A 14,984-nucleotide genomic window follows, 5' to 3' on the forward strand; every position below is an offset into this window, starting at 1 on the left:
ACCAACATAAACATTTCTATTTGTAGTAAGCCCACGTAGGCTGAATTTATGCAAGCTGATTTTTTTTTATCTCGCATGTTCAGAAGACGACGGTAATCATGTCTCAGCAAGTTCTAAACCTTCGGGAACTTGCTTCCACGAAGCTACATTGACAGTCATTCGGGCCGTCATCTCCATTCTGGGGATTTTGGGCTGCTTTTTGCGCAGCGTTTGCATCTTCCTTCCAGTTGAACGAGCGTACTTTTCTGCGCGTAGTGTCGTGTTAAACGCATTCCAGGTGTCTCACCTTTCATGGCAGACGTTCAAACTGAAGTTGGGAGTGGCTTTGTGCGACTTTAGGGTGCGCCCCGAAGAACGCCCGACGCACGCGCATCCACAACCAACACAGGCGCAATGATCTACGCACACGAGCTGGAACAATGGACGTGTAGCTCTCAAAGAGATTAAACTACGAAAGAGAAGAATAAGACGTCTCTCGTGGTTTTCACTTTCACACAACAAGAATGTCTCGACGAGTCAGACCGGGCTACTATCGGCAGGAAATCAACAAAACCTCATGGGAGGTACCGGATAGGTACCGTGATCTGAAGCAGGTGGGGACCGGAGCGTACGGGACTGTGTGGTGAGTATATTTGTGACAAATCTTGTCAATTTTATTCAGACTTTGTGTGCGTGCGACGGCGACGACATGGCAATTGTCGGGAGGAACAGATGTCATACCGCTCAGCAACCATGTTGTGGCACGTTTAACAAAGGAGATGAGCGTTCATCTTGACACGCTGCTCTTTCATCTCCGTATTACAGTTGAAAGGAAAGCAAGACTACGCTGGCCGCAAGGTTTTATATTGGCTTATTCGTGGTCCTCCAGACTTGAAGGCTGCACAACAATCCAAAGAAACATTGAGAGTCTCACTCATTTGCCCTTAGTGTTGTGCATAATGATTTACTCAGTGGGAGGGTCGAGCCCGCGTGCTGCTGTGCCTCAAAGACACCCAATAACACATGAACAGCATAGCCAAAGTTGTTTGCTGTTTGATCGCAGCCCGAGAAGACCCTCCGGTTGTAGCAATGAGGAATTATGTGTCTTGTCCAGCCATTCATCACGTACAAAGACACGAGCCTCAGAGAGACGCTTTTTGTCTGCCCACTTCATTAGGTGCCCAATCTGTTGAACATCATTAAAACTGCACAAATACTCCTTATATACTGTAATGATTATTTGTGGCTTTTTGCAGTAACACAAAAAAAACCTGGCTCTTAGTCTCTGACTGATTGGACACCCCTGCCCAGTGCCAACGAGTCGATTCTGTTCAGGTCCACTCGCACAATTTAATGAGACAAATACAAGAGCCGCACATAAAAAAATGAGTTACATTTGGTATCCAACCACCACATGTTTACTATTTTACTACCTATGTTGATTGTCTGATAAAATCCAAACAAAAATAATATTACATGTCATATAAATAATGCGGTTGTATGTCGAAATGAAAATGGATTGATGGGTGGATTGTTTCGTTTCAACAGCATCCTTGATGGGTATTACAAAATAGCACTCCATATGATGAAATGTAACCAGAGTTGCACTTCAATGCAAACTCCAATCAACAAAAATTATGACAACTGTTGTACCTCACTGACGGTGTCAATCAAAACTGAGCAGTATTGTATTTGTAAAGGCGGAATTTGTGGTGTATTATGCCACAGGAAATTAAATGTATGATCTGCACATGAAAATATTTGCACCGTCTGTTGGCCGTAAATACGGTGAATGCGAAAATGACCTACCTATGACATGCAAATGAGCATTTACTGTAAATTATAAACATAATGCAGAAACTAAGACATTCTCACTAATGACCTGACTATACCTGCCTACATTTAAGCTTTTGTAACTTCCACATTCTAAAAACATACATGGCAGGTTCATGGAACACTCTCAATTATCCCTAGGTGTGAGTGCGGATGGTTGTTCTTCTATATGTGCCCTGAGATTGGTTGGCGTCCAGTTCAGGGTCTATGCCGAAGACCGCTGGGACAGGCTCTGGCATGCGCTGCGACCCTTGTGAAGATAAGCGGGTTAGAAAATTGAGGATATAAACATTTTGTAACTTTTCTCTTTAAAAAAAAAAAATTTTAGCTCAGCAGTGGACGTCAGAACCAGAACCAAAGTGGCCATCAAGAAGCTGTATCGACCTTTCCAGTCTGTGCTGTTTGCTAAACGAGCCTACCGCGAGTTGAGGCTCCTCAAACACATGAAGCATGAAAATGTGAGCGCCACTATTTCTTTTTTTTATACGGCAGCGTCAAATGTTTTAATAACACTGCATGTTCCCTCCGTTGCAGGTGATCGGTCTCTTGGATGTGTTTACCGCTGATCTCTCTTTGGACAAATTCAATGATTTGTAAGTGAGAGTTGTGGTGCTGCTGATATGCAATACATTTCTTTTCAACCACATTACTTCTCATGCTTCCAATGGTCCTTACCCCTCAAGTTACCTTGTGATGCCGTTCATGGGCACAGACCTGGGCAAAGTGATGAAGCTGCAGAGGCTGTCTGAAGAAAAAATCCAATACTTGGTCTATCAGATCCTCAAAGGGCTCAAGGTGAAAAACTCTCATTTGACCTGCTGATGTATGCCATTTATGATCTGTGGATCCCATTGTTCTGTTGAATAAGTCCCACATATGCATCTTCTATTACAGTATATTCATTCTGCTGGTATCATTCACAGGGTAAGTTTGCCTTTATTGTATCAACTTCCACCATGTGTGTAATCGATTCAAAGCCAGACGGCTTTTCCTGAGATAACTTGTAGTTAATTTATCTCTCTCTTGTTTGTTTACTTTGTGTAATGACGCTGACTGCTCATGTGAACTTTTTAGGACCTTAAACCAGGAAATCTTGCCATTAACCAAGACTGTGAGCTCAAGGTACATTCACACACCCAAACACATGTAACGATGGTTTAAAAAAAGTAAATACAATGTTATCATATTCGATTTTCTTTCTTTACTGCGGATCCATCTTGTGAAAAAAATACCCCCAAAAAAAGGAAATTGGTCATAACAGCAAGGTATAAGAGTCGTATTTGGTTGAATAGGAATGGAGACCACAAGCCTCACTTATAAGACAGTACTGTAAATGGTACACAGCCAATTGGCAGTAAATGGTAACAAAAACAATGACAACATGTAATGCTGCACAGTGACTTTACGGCTGGCAGTCTACCTCACTGTCAGGATATCTCGATTCAAATTTCTGATGGAACATCTTGGTGTGGAGTTGGCTTGTTCACCCCAAGTTTGCTTAGATTTACTCGGGCTTCCTCACATCACAAAATCATTCGTAGTACAGTGAAACTCCTCTACAACTAAATCATGTTTCCAGCAAGAAATTTTTCACAACAGGGGGTTTTCACTGTAGCAAATTTGATCTCAGATGTAAGCACACACACACACGCACAGTCACAAACGTATGCGTACTCTATTTTGATTTCAATAGTGCATATATGTGAGTATACACTTATTTGACACTTCATATTGTCAGTGTAGAAAGAAAAAAGGGAAAGAAATTGCCAAATTTACGATCAGCATTCACTTTCACATCAATTTTTGGATAATGTCTTATTTTGCTTGCTTCGTCTTTCATTTTGATCAGTTTTACCCTGTCTTCCAGCATCAGAGCTCTTCTTGTCTTAGCTGCTTGACAGCCAATGGTCCGTTTTGTAGCCACTTTAGCAATGCAATGTCCATCCCCGTCTGAATCTAACAATAACAAATACTTCCTGGCACGCAATTAACTTTTAAGCCAGCCATGGCACGCTTCGTAGTCCTCGATGGCCATAGTTAGCTCTCGAAGGCTAAAAACCTTACGCTAACTGGAGCGCTTCTCTCTCATTAGCGCTTCATTTAGCATAAGGTTTTTATCCTTCGAGAGCTAACTATGGCCATCGAGGACTACGAAGCGTCCCGTGGCTGTTTTTAGCATGATAACAAGTAAAGCATTCGAGGAAACGTAAATTTATTTGAATGTCCATCGAGCTATAAGCAATTTACTCTGAGCAGCTAATTGGATGCTACGGACCTAGCTTCAGTATCTACTAGATACTGAAGCTATCTAGTATCCGTAGGTACGCACATTTAGACAGTGAGGTCCCTCTTGGCCAATCTGAGGCCAGGATGATGCTCGGTAAGCCAATGGCAGAGCAGCTATGAGTATGTTGAGTCCAGGAAACTCGCAGCTGTGACCGAAATAAACATGGTTCACTATGTAAACCAGTGTGGTGGTTGCTGTTGCCTTTTTTCAAACGAAACAGTAGAGGTCGCTGTTGGATAAGACTTCATTGTAGTGAATGTCGTCGCGAAGGCTGGAGCAGAGAAAATGATTTCGTATAACGCAACATGGAGGTTTTCATCGTATGGTGGGCAGGAGAATGGGAATTGTGTTAATGCATGAAAAATGTTTCGCATAAGGGGGTATTTTTGCCCATGTAGGTTTCGTTCTAGTGGAGTTTCACTGTAGCATGACTGAAGTCCCTAAATTGCTCATATACAAGTAAGAGTGGTTACGATTGTTTTATTGTCAATGTTTTACGTTATGTGTTCTGTTTTATTGTTATTATTTTATGTTTAATGTTCTGTAAAGCGCTTTGTTACAGCCGCAGCTGCTCTGAAAGTGCGATGTCAATAAATATGTTTTGTATAGTTGTCAATATCAATTGTTGTTTAATTCACCCGTGATTAGGTGGTAACCAGTCCAGAGTTGGGGTAAACACTTTTTCTTTAAGTTTTCTGGGATGGTCTCCAGCCCACCCACAACTCCAACAAATGTTGGCTTTTTGGTTAAAATGTGGAGATTTCTCAATGTTTCAATTCACACCTCATCTCAAGTTCAGCCTTAACACACGTGGAGCCCTTTTTTTGCCACCCACCACCCATAGGTTCTGAAACAGCATTTATTCAGACAGGAATGTTGCAAAGTGACAGCTGATAAAATGGCGAGGCAGTGAAGAAACTTTCTGTTTAACTCAAATTTTCTCAATTACACATTCATGATGGCATCAATGTGATTTCATTTGTACTTTTTTTGCCAGATCTTAGACTTTGGTTTGGCACGTCAGGCCGACAGTGAGATGACAGGCTATGTGGTGACTCGCTGGTACCGAGCCCCAGAAGTCATCTTAAGCTGGATGCACTACAGCCAGACTGGTAATCGATCCATTTGTAAAGTACCCTCAATTTACTGACATGTTTTGACTGGATGTACTGCACATAGAGAAGGTACGTGTTCTTCTGGTGTACTCGATGCGTTTCAAGACAAGGCTGCTAAGACAGTGATTTACCACCAAAAGTTGGCAACCTCAAGTGAACGGGCTTGAACATGTGCAGTTGTCAGTGACGTGGATCATTGGACAGGATTTTGCAAGTGAAGTCAGTCAGGCACCTTTTTTTCATGTTTGCGTTATGAAGACTATCAACTGTTGAGAAGAATGTAAGTTTACAAAACACCCCATTTGCTTTAGTGTATGCATGGCAATGTCATGGAGCGCGTGATAGTAGAGGACCACAAAAAGCAGTCTACTGAACCAAATATAATATTAACAAGAACGCTTACAATTAAATCCAAAACACAAACAAAAGTCCTAATAACCCCCAAACTCAAACTAACAAACAAAAACATGACAGCAAAAAACAAAACAATGTGACTGCAACAACGATCCCACCATGACTGACAGAAACCTTGGAAATAAACATGAGCAAACTGATGAGAAAGCAAGGACCATGTGGGCAACAACAGGTGGAGACAAAAAAGGCACATGGAGGTCACAAAACCAAATGTAATCTAAACAAGAACAGAATCATGACAGGCAATAAGTTGATCCAGCATTTCTTTTCCCCGCCGTTTCACTGCACTTTAAAAGACTGTGAATACAGTACTTGTTTACTTGAATACAGAGCTTGATTAAGATTCTTTGTTGCTGAATACAATTTTAGAAACGGCTATCAACATGATGCAGTGACTGCAAATGCCAATCACAATATTAGGCAGGAAGTAATCATTTCTTTGTATTGGCTGGATCATTGAAAAATGTGTTTTGTTCGAGTGTTGATGAACATTATTAGTGCCATTGCTGATGATGATCAGAGAACTCATATCACGAAATGTGTCAAGCAAAAACAGTCATGACTGAATTCTCCGTAAAAATGTATGTAATGTTTGTTTTTATATTTTCCTTTTGGTACTGTGAGTCGGACTGGCTGCGTTTGTGAGTGAATGACATGTACTGTCACTTATATTCCACGAGGGGGCACTCACGCAACATTCAACTTGATCCCATTGAAGCAAAGCGTTGAAGTTTGAATTTACGGTCTGTGTTGTGCTTCTTCCACAGTGGATATTTGGTCAGTTGGCTGCATCATGGCAGAAATGCTACAAGGGAAGCCTCTTTTTAAAGGGAATGACCGTATCCTTTAATTTTGGGCATTCTTTTCCCCTGTTCATCAGCAACTATCTGTCTTATCCTTTGATCCCTTAACTCCAAATTGATCAGACCTTGATCAGCTGACGGAGATCATGAAGATTACAGGAACGCCATCTCAGGAATTTATAGCAAAACTACAATCGGATGATGTGAGTTTAAATCACACAACAGCAAACAAATGCAAACTTGAGTGATGAAAAGACGCTTTCTCGTGAAGGCCACGTTTATCCTGCCTGGAAGAAATCAAAACCTGGATGGCACAAAATTTCTTGAATTTCAATGAAAAGAAGACAGAAGTGATACTGTTTGGTACCAGTGGCCCTTGTTCATCCCATCCTGTAGATTCAGGCCCCCTGAATCTACAGGATCTTAAGTCAACAGTTTCAAACCTGGGTCTTAAACTGGACAATGATTTTAAACTTGACCGGCAAATTGGTGCCTTTGTTAAATCCATTTTCTTTTATCTTAGACAGCTGGCTAAAGTAAAACCTCTCCTTTCTCATGAGCACCTTGAGACAGTAATTCATGCCTTTGTCACATCCTGGCTCGATTACTGCAATGCACTTTACTTTGGTGTTAGCCAATCCTTTATTAAGCGCCTCCAGCTGGTCCAAAATGCTGCTGCTCGCCTCTTGAATGGTACTCGTAAGAGGGAGCACATAACTCTTACTCTGGCATCCCTTCACTGGCTCCCTATACAATTTAGAGTTCTTTTCAAGATCCTATTATTTGTTTTCAAATCTTGAAATGACCTCGCGCCACCTTATCAGATTTGATCTTAGTTTTACTGTTTGGTGCCTTCAACCATCTTTGCTACTGATGTATTGCTTTATTGTTGTATACATGTTAGTTGCTGCATATACAGTACTTTGTATGCAGCGATGGCTGTTTGAAAGTGCTCTATAAATACTGTTGAGTTGAGCTGAGATGATTAGAATCAACTTGTATTTGATATTACAATGATACCTCGCTACTTCGCGGTTCGTTTATCGCGGGTTCAGTGCATTGTGGATTTTTTCAAACATATTAAAATATATATACTGTATATATATATATTTTATTTTTTTAGAGTACAGTACTGTATATGTTGCTCTATGTGACTCACTGTTGTTTTGCAGCTTCTCGCGGACCGTTTGCGGAAATTATTATTATTTTTTAACCTGTTTATGTTAATTGGACGCTACTTCACGGATTTTCGTTTATCGCTGGTGGTTTTTGTCCCCATTAACCGCGATAAACGAGAGATGACTGTACACCTTACAGGTGACCCAAGAATGATTGATTAACGAATGAAATCATTAGCTGCTTATTTCTGCTGACAATCAAATTTTACATTAATTGTGAGTCAATTTTTACTCTTTGAATTAAAACGTTAATGTTCTATTTTCAGGCCAAATGCTACGTTAAAGGTCTTCAAAAAGTAGACAAGAAAGACCTTCATAAAGTGTTCTCTAAAGCCAATCCCCAAGGTAAGACACGTCTACTTTTTAGTCAGACGCAGAATTTTCCTCACCTTTCATTAAACACCTTTCAATGGACCCCCCCCCCCCCCCCCCTGTCACCCCTGAATTTATTTCCTGTCCCACCTCAATTCTTCAGCTGTGTCTGTGCTGGAACGCATGTTGTTGCTGGATCCGGAAAGCAGGGCAACAGCGGCGGACGCCCTCTTGTTGCCGTACTTCACAGAGTTTCGGGAACCTGAAGAGGAGACTGAAGCTCAGCCGTACGACCACTCGCTGGATAACACAGACCTGCCACTGGAACAGTGGAAACGTAAGGCTGAAGGGAAGGAAAAATCAAAAATGAATCAGTGCAATGACATATATTTACTCTGGTTGTGCGTGTGTGTGTGTGCATTGTGTTGTTTTTCTTTAGGTCACACTTTCACAGAGATCCTAACCTTTAAGCCTATTGTGCCAGAATCCAAGGAAACCTCTCTGTAAGACACAATGTTTGTTCTCTCAAAGAAATAAGAAAACTTTTCATGATTTTATCAGGGACATTGCTGCTTTCCTTTTGACTTTCCAGCCATTATTTGCCTTATTCAAGTCTTGCGTTGGTCTGGCAGCTTAAAGTCGCACCACTCCTCTGGTACTTCAATTTCAACATTCAAATTTCAAGTTTGCACAATTAACTTAAGACAATCAAATCACTGCGTTTTGCGCTTTTGCTTTAAATGCAAACGCAAAGAAATATGATTTCGGTTAGACGTACACATAAGACTAGATCAGCACAAAGTACGGTACTGTAAATCGTTTTGTGTCTCTGTAGAACTCAGAAATGAGTCATGATGATTTGTTAAACTTAGATTTTATTTGAGTCAGTCATAGTTTGGTCGAGAGTCTCTTTTTCTTTGTGATAAGATTTATTAATGTGACCAGATGCATTATCCAGCATTCCATATTGGTGACCTTTTGCCTTGTTGTTGTAATAATATTGTGTATTTTACATTTGTGGGAGATTTATTTGGACATGTGTTCATTCCGGTGTCCTTAATAATGACAGCTAATATCATCCCACTTTCATTTACTCATTTAAATTTTCTAATGCATTTGTTAATTAATTAGCGTGTCTTTCAGAGAATCATTACCGTATTTTAGCCAGACCTGCCTGTTGTTTTGAAACAAACGGAATCTTCATGTTTAGCAATAACAGAAGAGACATATTGAAGCACTATTCAGAGCTGGTTAATGCCACAGAAATGCAAAGAGAGAAAGATGCTAAACAAAGTACAAAACAAAGCGAAGCGTGCCAATATGTACATGGATGGTTGGGCGGTTTTGTTAATAAAAGACATACAACAGTTGTCGACCAGGCTGCGATGTTTTACATTTTACCATTGTTTAGAACATGAATAGAATGTGCATGTTTTCCATTGCGTTTTTTATATCACACTTTTTAAAACCACTGAGAGCTCACAGATAACAATAATCCTCTATTAATAATTCTAAATCCTAAAATGGCTCTGTTTCAATCATAACTGGCCAGTGAAAACAGTGAACGACAAACTAGGGACTGACACACGAAGGAAATTACTCCCCACAAAAAAATGAACAACAACAAAACTGCACAACACTGGAACCTCTAATTGAGAGCTGAACTAAGCACATCGAGAAAATGGAAATTAACTTCTGGCGATATCGGAAAGTACAACCCTCGTCTCTGTTCTGGCTGTTAAATACAATACAGATGAAAATGACCATCAAGATGATATAAATAATAAAACATAATGCACTGGGCATTGTGTTTGCTTTGTTCAATTCCAGCTCCGGTTTCCCTGTGTGGAGGTCGCATGTTCTCCCTGTGCCTGTGTGGGTTTTCTCCGGGTACTCCGGTTATCTCCCACATTCCAAAAACATACATGGCAGGCTGATTGAACACTCCAAATTGTACCTAGGTGTGAGTGTGAGCGTGGATGGTGCTTCATAAAATAGACGGATAATAATAATGATGATGAATAAAGCAGGGATGGCAATTTTCCGCGGATACGCGGAAATCCGCCGTTTTATTTCTTAAATTGATCATTTTTGTGAATCGTCTAAATCTGTTGAGAACCTTTTAGGGGGGGGTCAGGTACCTTATTGTCGAGTTTTCACGAGCTCTCCCAATCAGTCTTTCCATCTTCTGATTGTAAACAACCCTGCGATTGGACGTGTATAATGTCTTACTTGTTGTGATTGGTCGCCCCGTCCAGGCCACGCCCCTTTCCGCTTTTTCCATCACTAGCCATTGCCATCCCTGATAAAGAATAATAAAGTAGAGTGGCATCGTGGATGATTGGTAAGCACATTCACTTCACAGTGCAGAGATCTAGGATTTGAATCTGTGCTCTGGCCGTCCTGTGTGACAAGATGAGATAAGATAAGATATCCCCTTATTTGTCCCACAATGTGGAGTTTGCATGTTCTCCCTGTGCCTGCGTGGGTTTTCTTCAGGTACTTGGGTTTTCTTACACATTTGAAAATCATGAATGGCAGGTTCATTGAACACTCTAGATCAGTGGTTCTTAACCTTTTTAGAGGTCCCGAACCCAACCAGTTCATATGCACATTCACCGAACCATTCATTAGTGAAAAATAAAAACAGGATTTTTTTGCAAAAGCATTTCTTAAAAACAGAAAAAAGTCAACACAATTAGTAGAAGTATAAAGTACATGTTTTTTAATTTTGCACAAAATGAACCAGCCAGTGATGGCCAAGCGGGCATGTCATAACTACCGGTAATTGACATGTTGAGTCCGGTGGTCTTCACCTCCATGGTAGAGGCTCTGTCCAACCTCTGAGAATGATTCACCGAACCCCTAGGGTTCCATCAACCCCAGGTTAGGAACCACTGCTCTAGATTGTCCCGAGGTGTGACTGTGAGTGTGAATGGTTGTTCATCTATGTATGTATGGCCTGCAAATGTCTGCCAGCCATTTCATGGTGTCCCCCGCCTACTGCCCGAAGACGGCTGGGATAGGCTCCAGCACCCGCCGCAACACTTGAGAGGATAAAGCGGTTCCCAGAATGGATGGATGAATAAACTGGTGGGTGTTTTGTATCCTGAAACAGATTTATGTGAAAAGCAAGTGACCACCTGGACATATTTGGAACAGTCAACAAACCATTTTGAACAGTTCTTACTGTGAACAATGCTTTATAGTACTAAAAGGGATTTGAAGAGTTGAACAACAACCAAAACACTTTTGAACTTGGTCACACAGAGACCGTCACAACTAACCCTTGTTTCCAACCATCCCCGTTCTCCCCTATACAATTACATTTTATTAAAAAGCTAATTTTACACTTATGACAGTTATGAATGTTAACTTGCGTCTCATAAGATTGCCTGCACAGGTAATACATGTTTTATGATCGCAAAATATTTTAGCCTGGAATGGATGAATGCAATTTCTTTTATTTCCTAAATTGACATTACATTTGATTTGCCTGCGCTCTGCATAAACATTTTGCAAGATGTGTCTGACTGTGTTGAACTCTGTGAAATAGCGCCCAAATGCAGGGTTACAATTTTGATTCCCCCTTTTTTTTGGTGGCTTTTTTATAATTCATCTCGTACCTGGCTTTGCCAGGAAAAATTGCCATGAGCATATTTAAGCATCGGCTGACTAAACGAGTCAAAGATGTGCTATCATTGCACTGCTCTAATCAAGCTAACTTCAAATGTGACAACTTTGTTTTCCTATTTAAGATGACTGATGACCTGAATAACAATCATTCCTGCATTCTTTCCAAATGCTGCTCTGCAGTTCTGTTTTTGGCTTATTGCTTCACTTGCATTCTCCTCTGCTGGGTGTTGAATTTAACAAGCTTCTCTTGCATGACCTCCGGGTCCGTGACCCTCAAGGGGGTGCTTCCTTCCTGGGCCTCCAAGCAAATCTTTATGTTGCTTGTTGTGTCTTCCCAATCGCGCATGCAGTTGACGGTTCACTCAGAAGTCAGGGAGTTCTGCCGTTCCCACTGCAGACAGAAAAAACATTCCGCGCAAGTCCTCCCTTCCAACTCACAACAGCAGCAGCAGCAGCAGCACATGGCCGAGCTCCCTCTTTCTGTCATGACCCTGCGGTTTATTTTCAGAACGTGTCAAATCGCATTTTTCCATTCACGGAGTTCACACGTGTATCCACATACAGATATGTATGGCATTCACATTTGGACTCAAATGGACCATCCACAGGCCGACCTGAGGAGGGAGTGGATGTGGAATTGCAGCAATGTTAAAACAACTGATATGACCCAGGTCAGTGTGGGGGGGAAAAAAAAAAGAATCTGACTTTTACATTATGTTTATGGGTGAGGCAGGCATCGCCCCGCGAGGAGGATCAACACCATCTTTGCTATGCATCGGAAAAATGGCTGGCAGAAGAAGTGCATTATTTCCACACTTTGCTCATTAGTTTTAATTGGAATAAATCCAAATTACACAGTATCAACAGCGACACTATTTATTCATCAAATCATTCGGGTTGTCATGTCCTGGCTGCTGATGAGAGAAACAGAATCAAAGACTCTTGTAGTTGCATTTGATGTACTGTACATGGAAATCAGTCGGTCCTAGTTTCTGTCATGGCTTTACACTGATTTATCCTTTGACACCACAGAGTCTTTGTGTACATTATGTTTGCTCGCTTCCAGATGTCAGTTGGCATGCAGATGTCTGTCATCGCGCGTAGCAATGGACATGTGACAACAGTTACTGTGAAAATGCAGAGAATGCTTCTTTTGACCAACTCAAATAACAACACTGCTGCTCAACAGATTCAAAGGTAATCAAAGAGCACTTGACACTCACACAAAATTCGAATTAAATATCCGGAGGAAAAATCGATCCCAAAGAGGTTCTGGCCTCCTTTTTCAACAACGAGATGTATTGAACAGGATAACACTGACAGGAAGAATTGGGCCACAGCAGAGGTCCGTATGGCCATGGCTCAACTTATCGTTCGATTACATAATCGGTTTCAAACATCCATCAAGCCTCTGTTGGTTTTTCTTTCCCAGTGTTTGTTTGTGTGCAGGTAAGCTTGGGTGGAGTGTTTTGGAGGTCAAGCAGAAGATCCACAAAAGTGACTCATGTGGCCTGGGATACTGTAAGTGAGGTGTCCCCCTCCCACGCTCCTATGAGCCTGATCTTGTCAGTGCACATGGCTTTCCTTGTGTCTGGATCCAAATCTTTGTGGAATGTCTACAGAAGCACGCATGGGAGAAAATTCGACTGCTGAGGGGGACATCGACGCTTGTGGGTTGTAGGAAAAGGCGTTTGAAAATGTTCATAAAACAGGAAGGGAATGGACTGAGAAGAACGGGTTAAAAAGAGTGCAGGCAAATTGGTGACATGATCTCATCCATAAGCCATCCAGCCATATTTGAAGACGCCTGAAAAGTATGCAGGGCATATAAGGCATGCGGCTGATTGGGATCCATTTTTTTTCCCAAGACAACACTGTCCATATGTGACGTGTTGATATGAAGAGCTTTTTATCTTTGGAGGAGAACAGCCCTCTGACACTCAGGAGTAATGAGGGCCATCTGCCCAACTAATTACTGTACAGTGGTTTATATTTATCGGGGCTCAAAGTCTCCATATAAAGTAGTGCATGCACCATCACTCTGATAAACACTACAGTTTGAAGTGTTATTCTATTATTCCCCTCAATCATCAGTTTTGTTTTGATTTTTCTTCTGGACTCTTCCTCTGCGGTTGGGATTTTCATTTCCATGAGGTTGTCATAATCTATTTTCTGATTTATAATTCCAATCCTTCACACATAACGTATACCATATGGCAGGGACCCATATTTGGTAACTATGTAACAGAAGAACCACTGGGAATTTGCAAAGCCAGTCAGCAAATATTAATGATGACTATGGGGAAATCTAGAGCGGAATATCTTTACCTATTCAGAAAATAATCATCCCTTCATTTTCAAAATACAGTTTCCTCATCTCGTTTATGGGTAATACGAGCTTGTCCTCGCTGACACCCTTAACTGGTTGCCAGTCAGTCGCTGGGCACACCTGTTCACACCTTCGGCAATTTCGAGTCTTCAGCTAATTTAAGAAGCATCTTTTTCCGATGTGGCATGAAGGCAGTGTTTCAAATCCGGATCTCTCGAATATGCGGCAGACTTGCGGACAAGCACAAATAACAGGACCCACTTTTTAGAGCAGATCAGAGCTCCATCGGGATGGTGTGTTGAACAATGTGTACAGATGAAATAGAGATAAGATAGGCATAAATGTCAGTTTCGTAAACATGGTTGATCATGTCCTTGGCTGATCTGAATATGCTGGAAGAGTGCAACTGCAGTTACTTTGATGAAATCTGTGATGTTATTTGACATTTTCCATTCTCAGTATGACAAAGATGACGGTCCGATTCATATCATACCATATCACAAACAAAAAGTACGTCCTTACTTTGTGGCCACTGATTGTGTAATGCATGTTGACTTCTACTATCCAAAATATTTATTATATGAATAGAAGAAAAAAAAAAGTTAAATCCTAACTTGGGTCACAATTGCTGTGATATTAAAGTCACCTCAAATTAACAAGAATCTGCACCAAAAGTGAATGAGCACACTCCCAAAGCCTCTGCAAACTTTCATTTTTTAATGTATTCCTATCAACAAACGTGTAAACAAACAACACTGACAGTGAAGAGATGTGATAGTTTGAAGAAATCTGAAATCCATTTTATACCACAGTGTATTTTTTCACACCTAGGGGCAAGTCTTGGTTCAGAGGTGTCAGGGTGCTGAGCTCTTGCCAGGCAAGATAGATTTCACTCTTTTGTATATTTTACGGCCGGCCAGTGGTTGACTGGTTCGCGCATCAGTTTGCATGTTCTCCCCGTCCCTGCGTGGGTTTTCTTCGAGTCCTCCGTTTCCTCCCACATTCCAAAAACATGCATGAAAGGTTAATGGAACACTCTAAATCCCTAGGTGTGATTGTGAGCGCAAATTGTTGTTGGTCTAGATGTGCCCTGCGATT

The 14,984-nt window shown here is 41.2% G+C and overlaps 1 protein-coding gene across 1 annotated transcript; it reads left to right on the plus strand.

Annotated features, from left to right (window-relative positions):
• Positions 1-83: 83 nt before the first annotated feature.
• mapk12a (mitogen-activated protein kinase 12a) lies at positions 84-9,291 on the plus strand. Its single transcript, XM_052061782.1, has 12 exons — positions 84-622; positions 2,141-2,270; positions 2,347-2,405; positions 2,496-2,607; positions 2,707-2,736; positions 2,887-2,934; positions 5,097-5,211; positions 6,396-6,467; positions 6,555-6,634; positions 7,876-7,954; positions 8,085-8,258; positions 8,361-9,291. The coding sequence occupies exons 1-12, from the start codon at positions 504-506 to the stop codon at positions 8,426-8,428; spliced, it is 1,086 nt and encodes a 361-aa protein (XP_051917742.1). The 5' UTR covers positions 84-503; the 3' UTR covers positions 8,429-9,291.
• Positions 9,292-14,984: the final 5,693 nt, after the last annotated feature.

This window comes from Hippocampus zosterae, chromosome 3, assembly GCF_025434085.1.
Source record: "Hippocampus zosterae strain Florida chromosome 3, ASM2543408v3, whole genome shotgun sequence".
Classification (NCBI taxonomy): domain Eukaryota; kingdom Metazoa; phylum Chordata; class Actinopteri; order Syngnathiformes; family Syngnathidae; genus Hippocampus; species Hippocampus zosterae.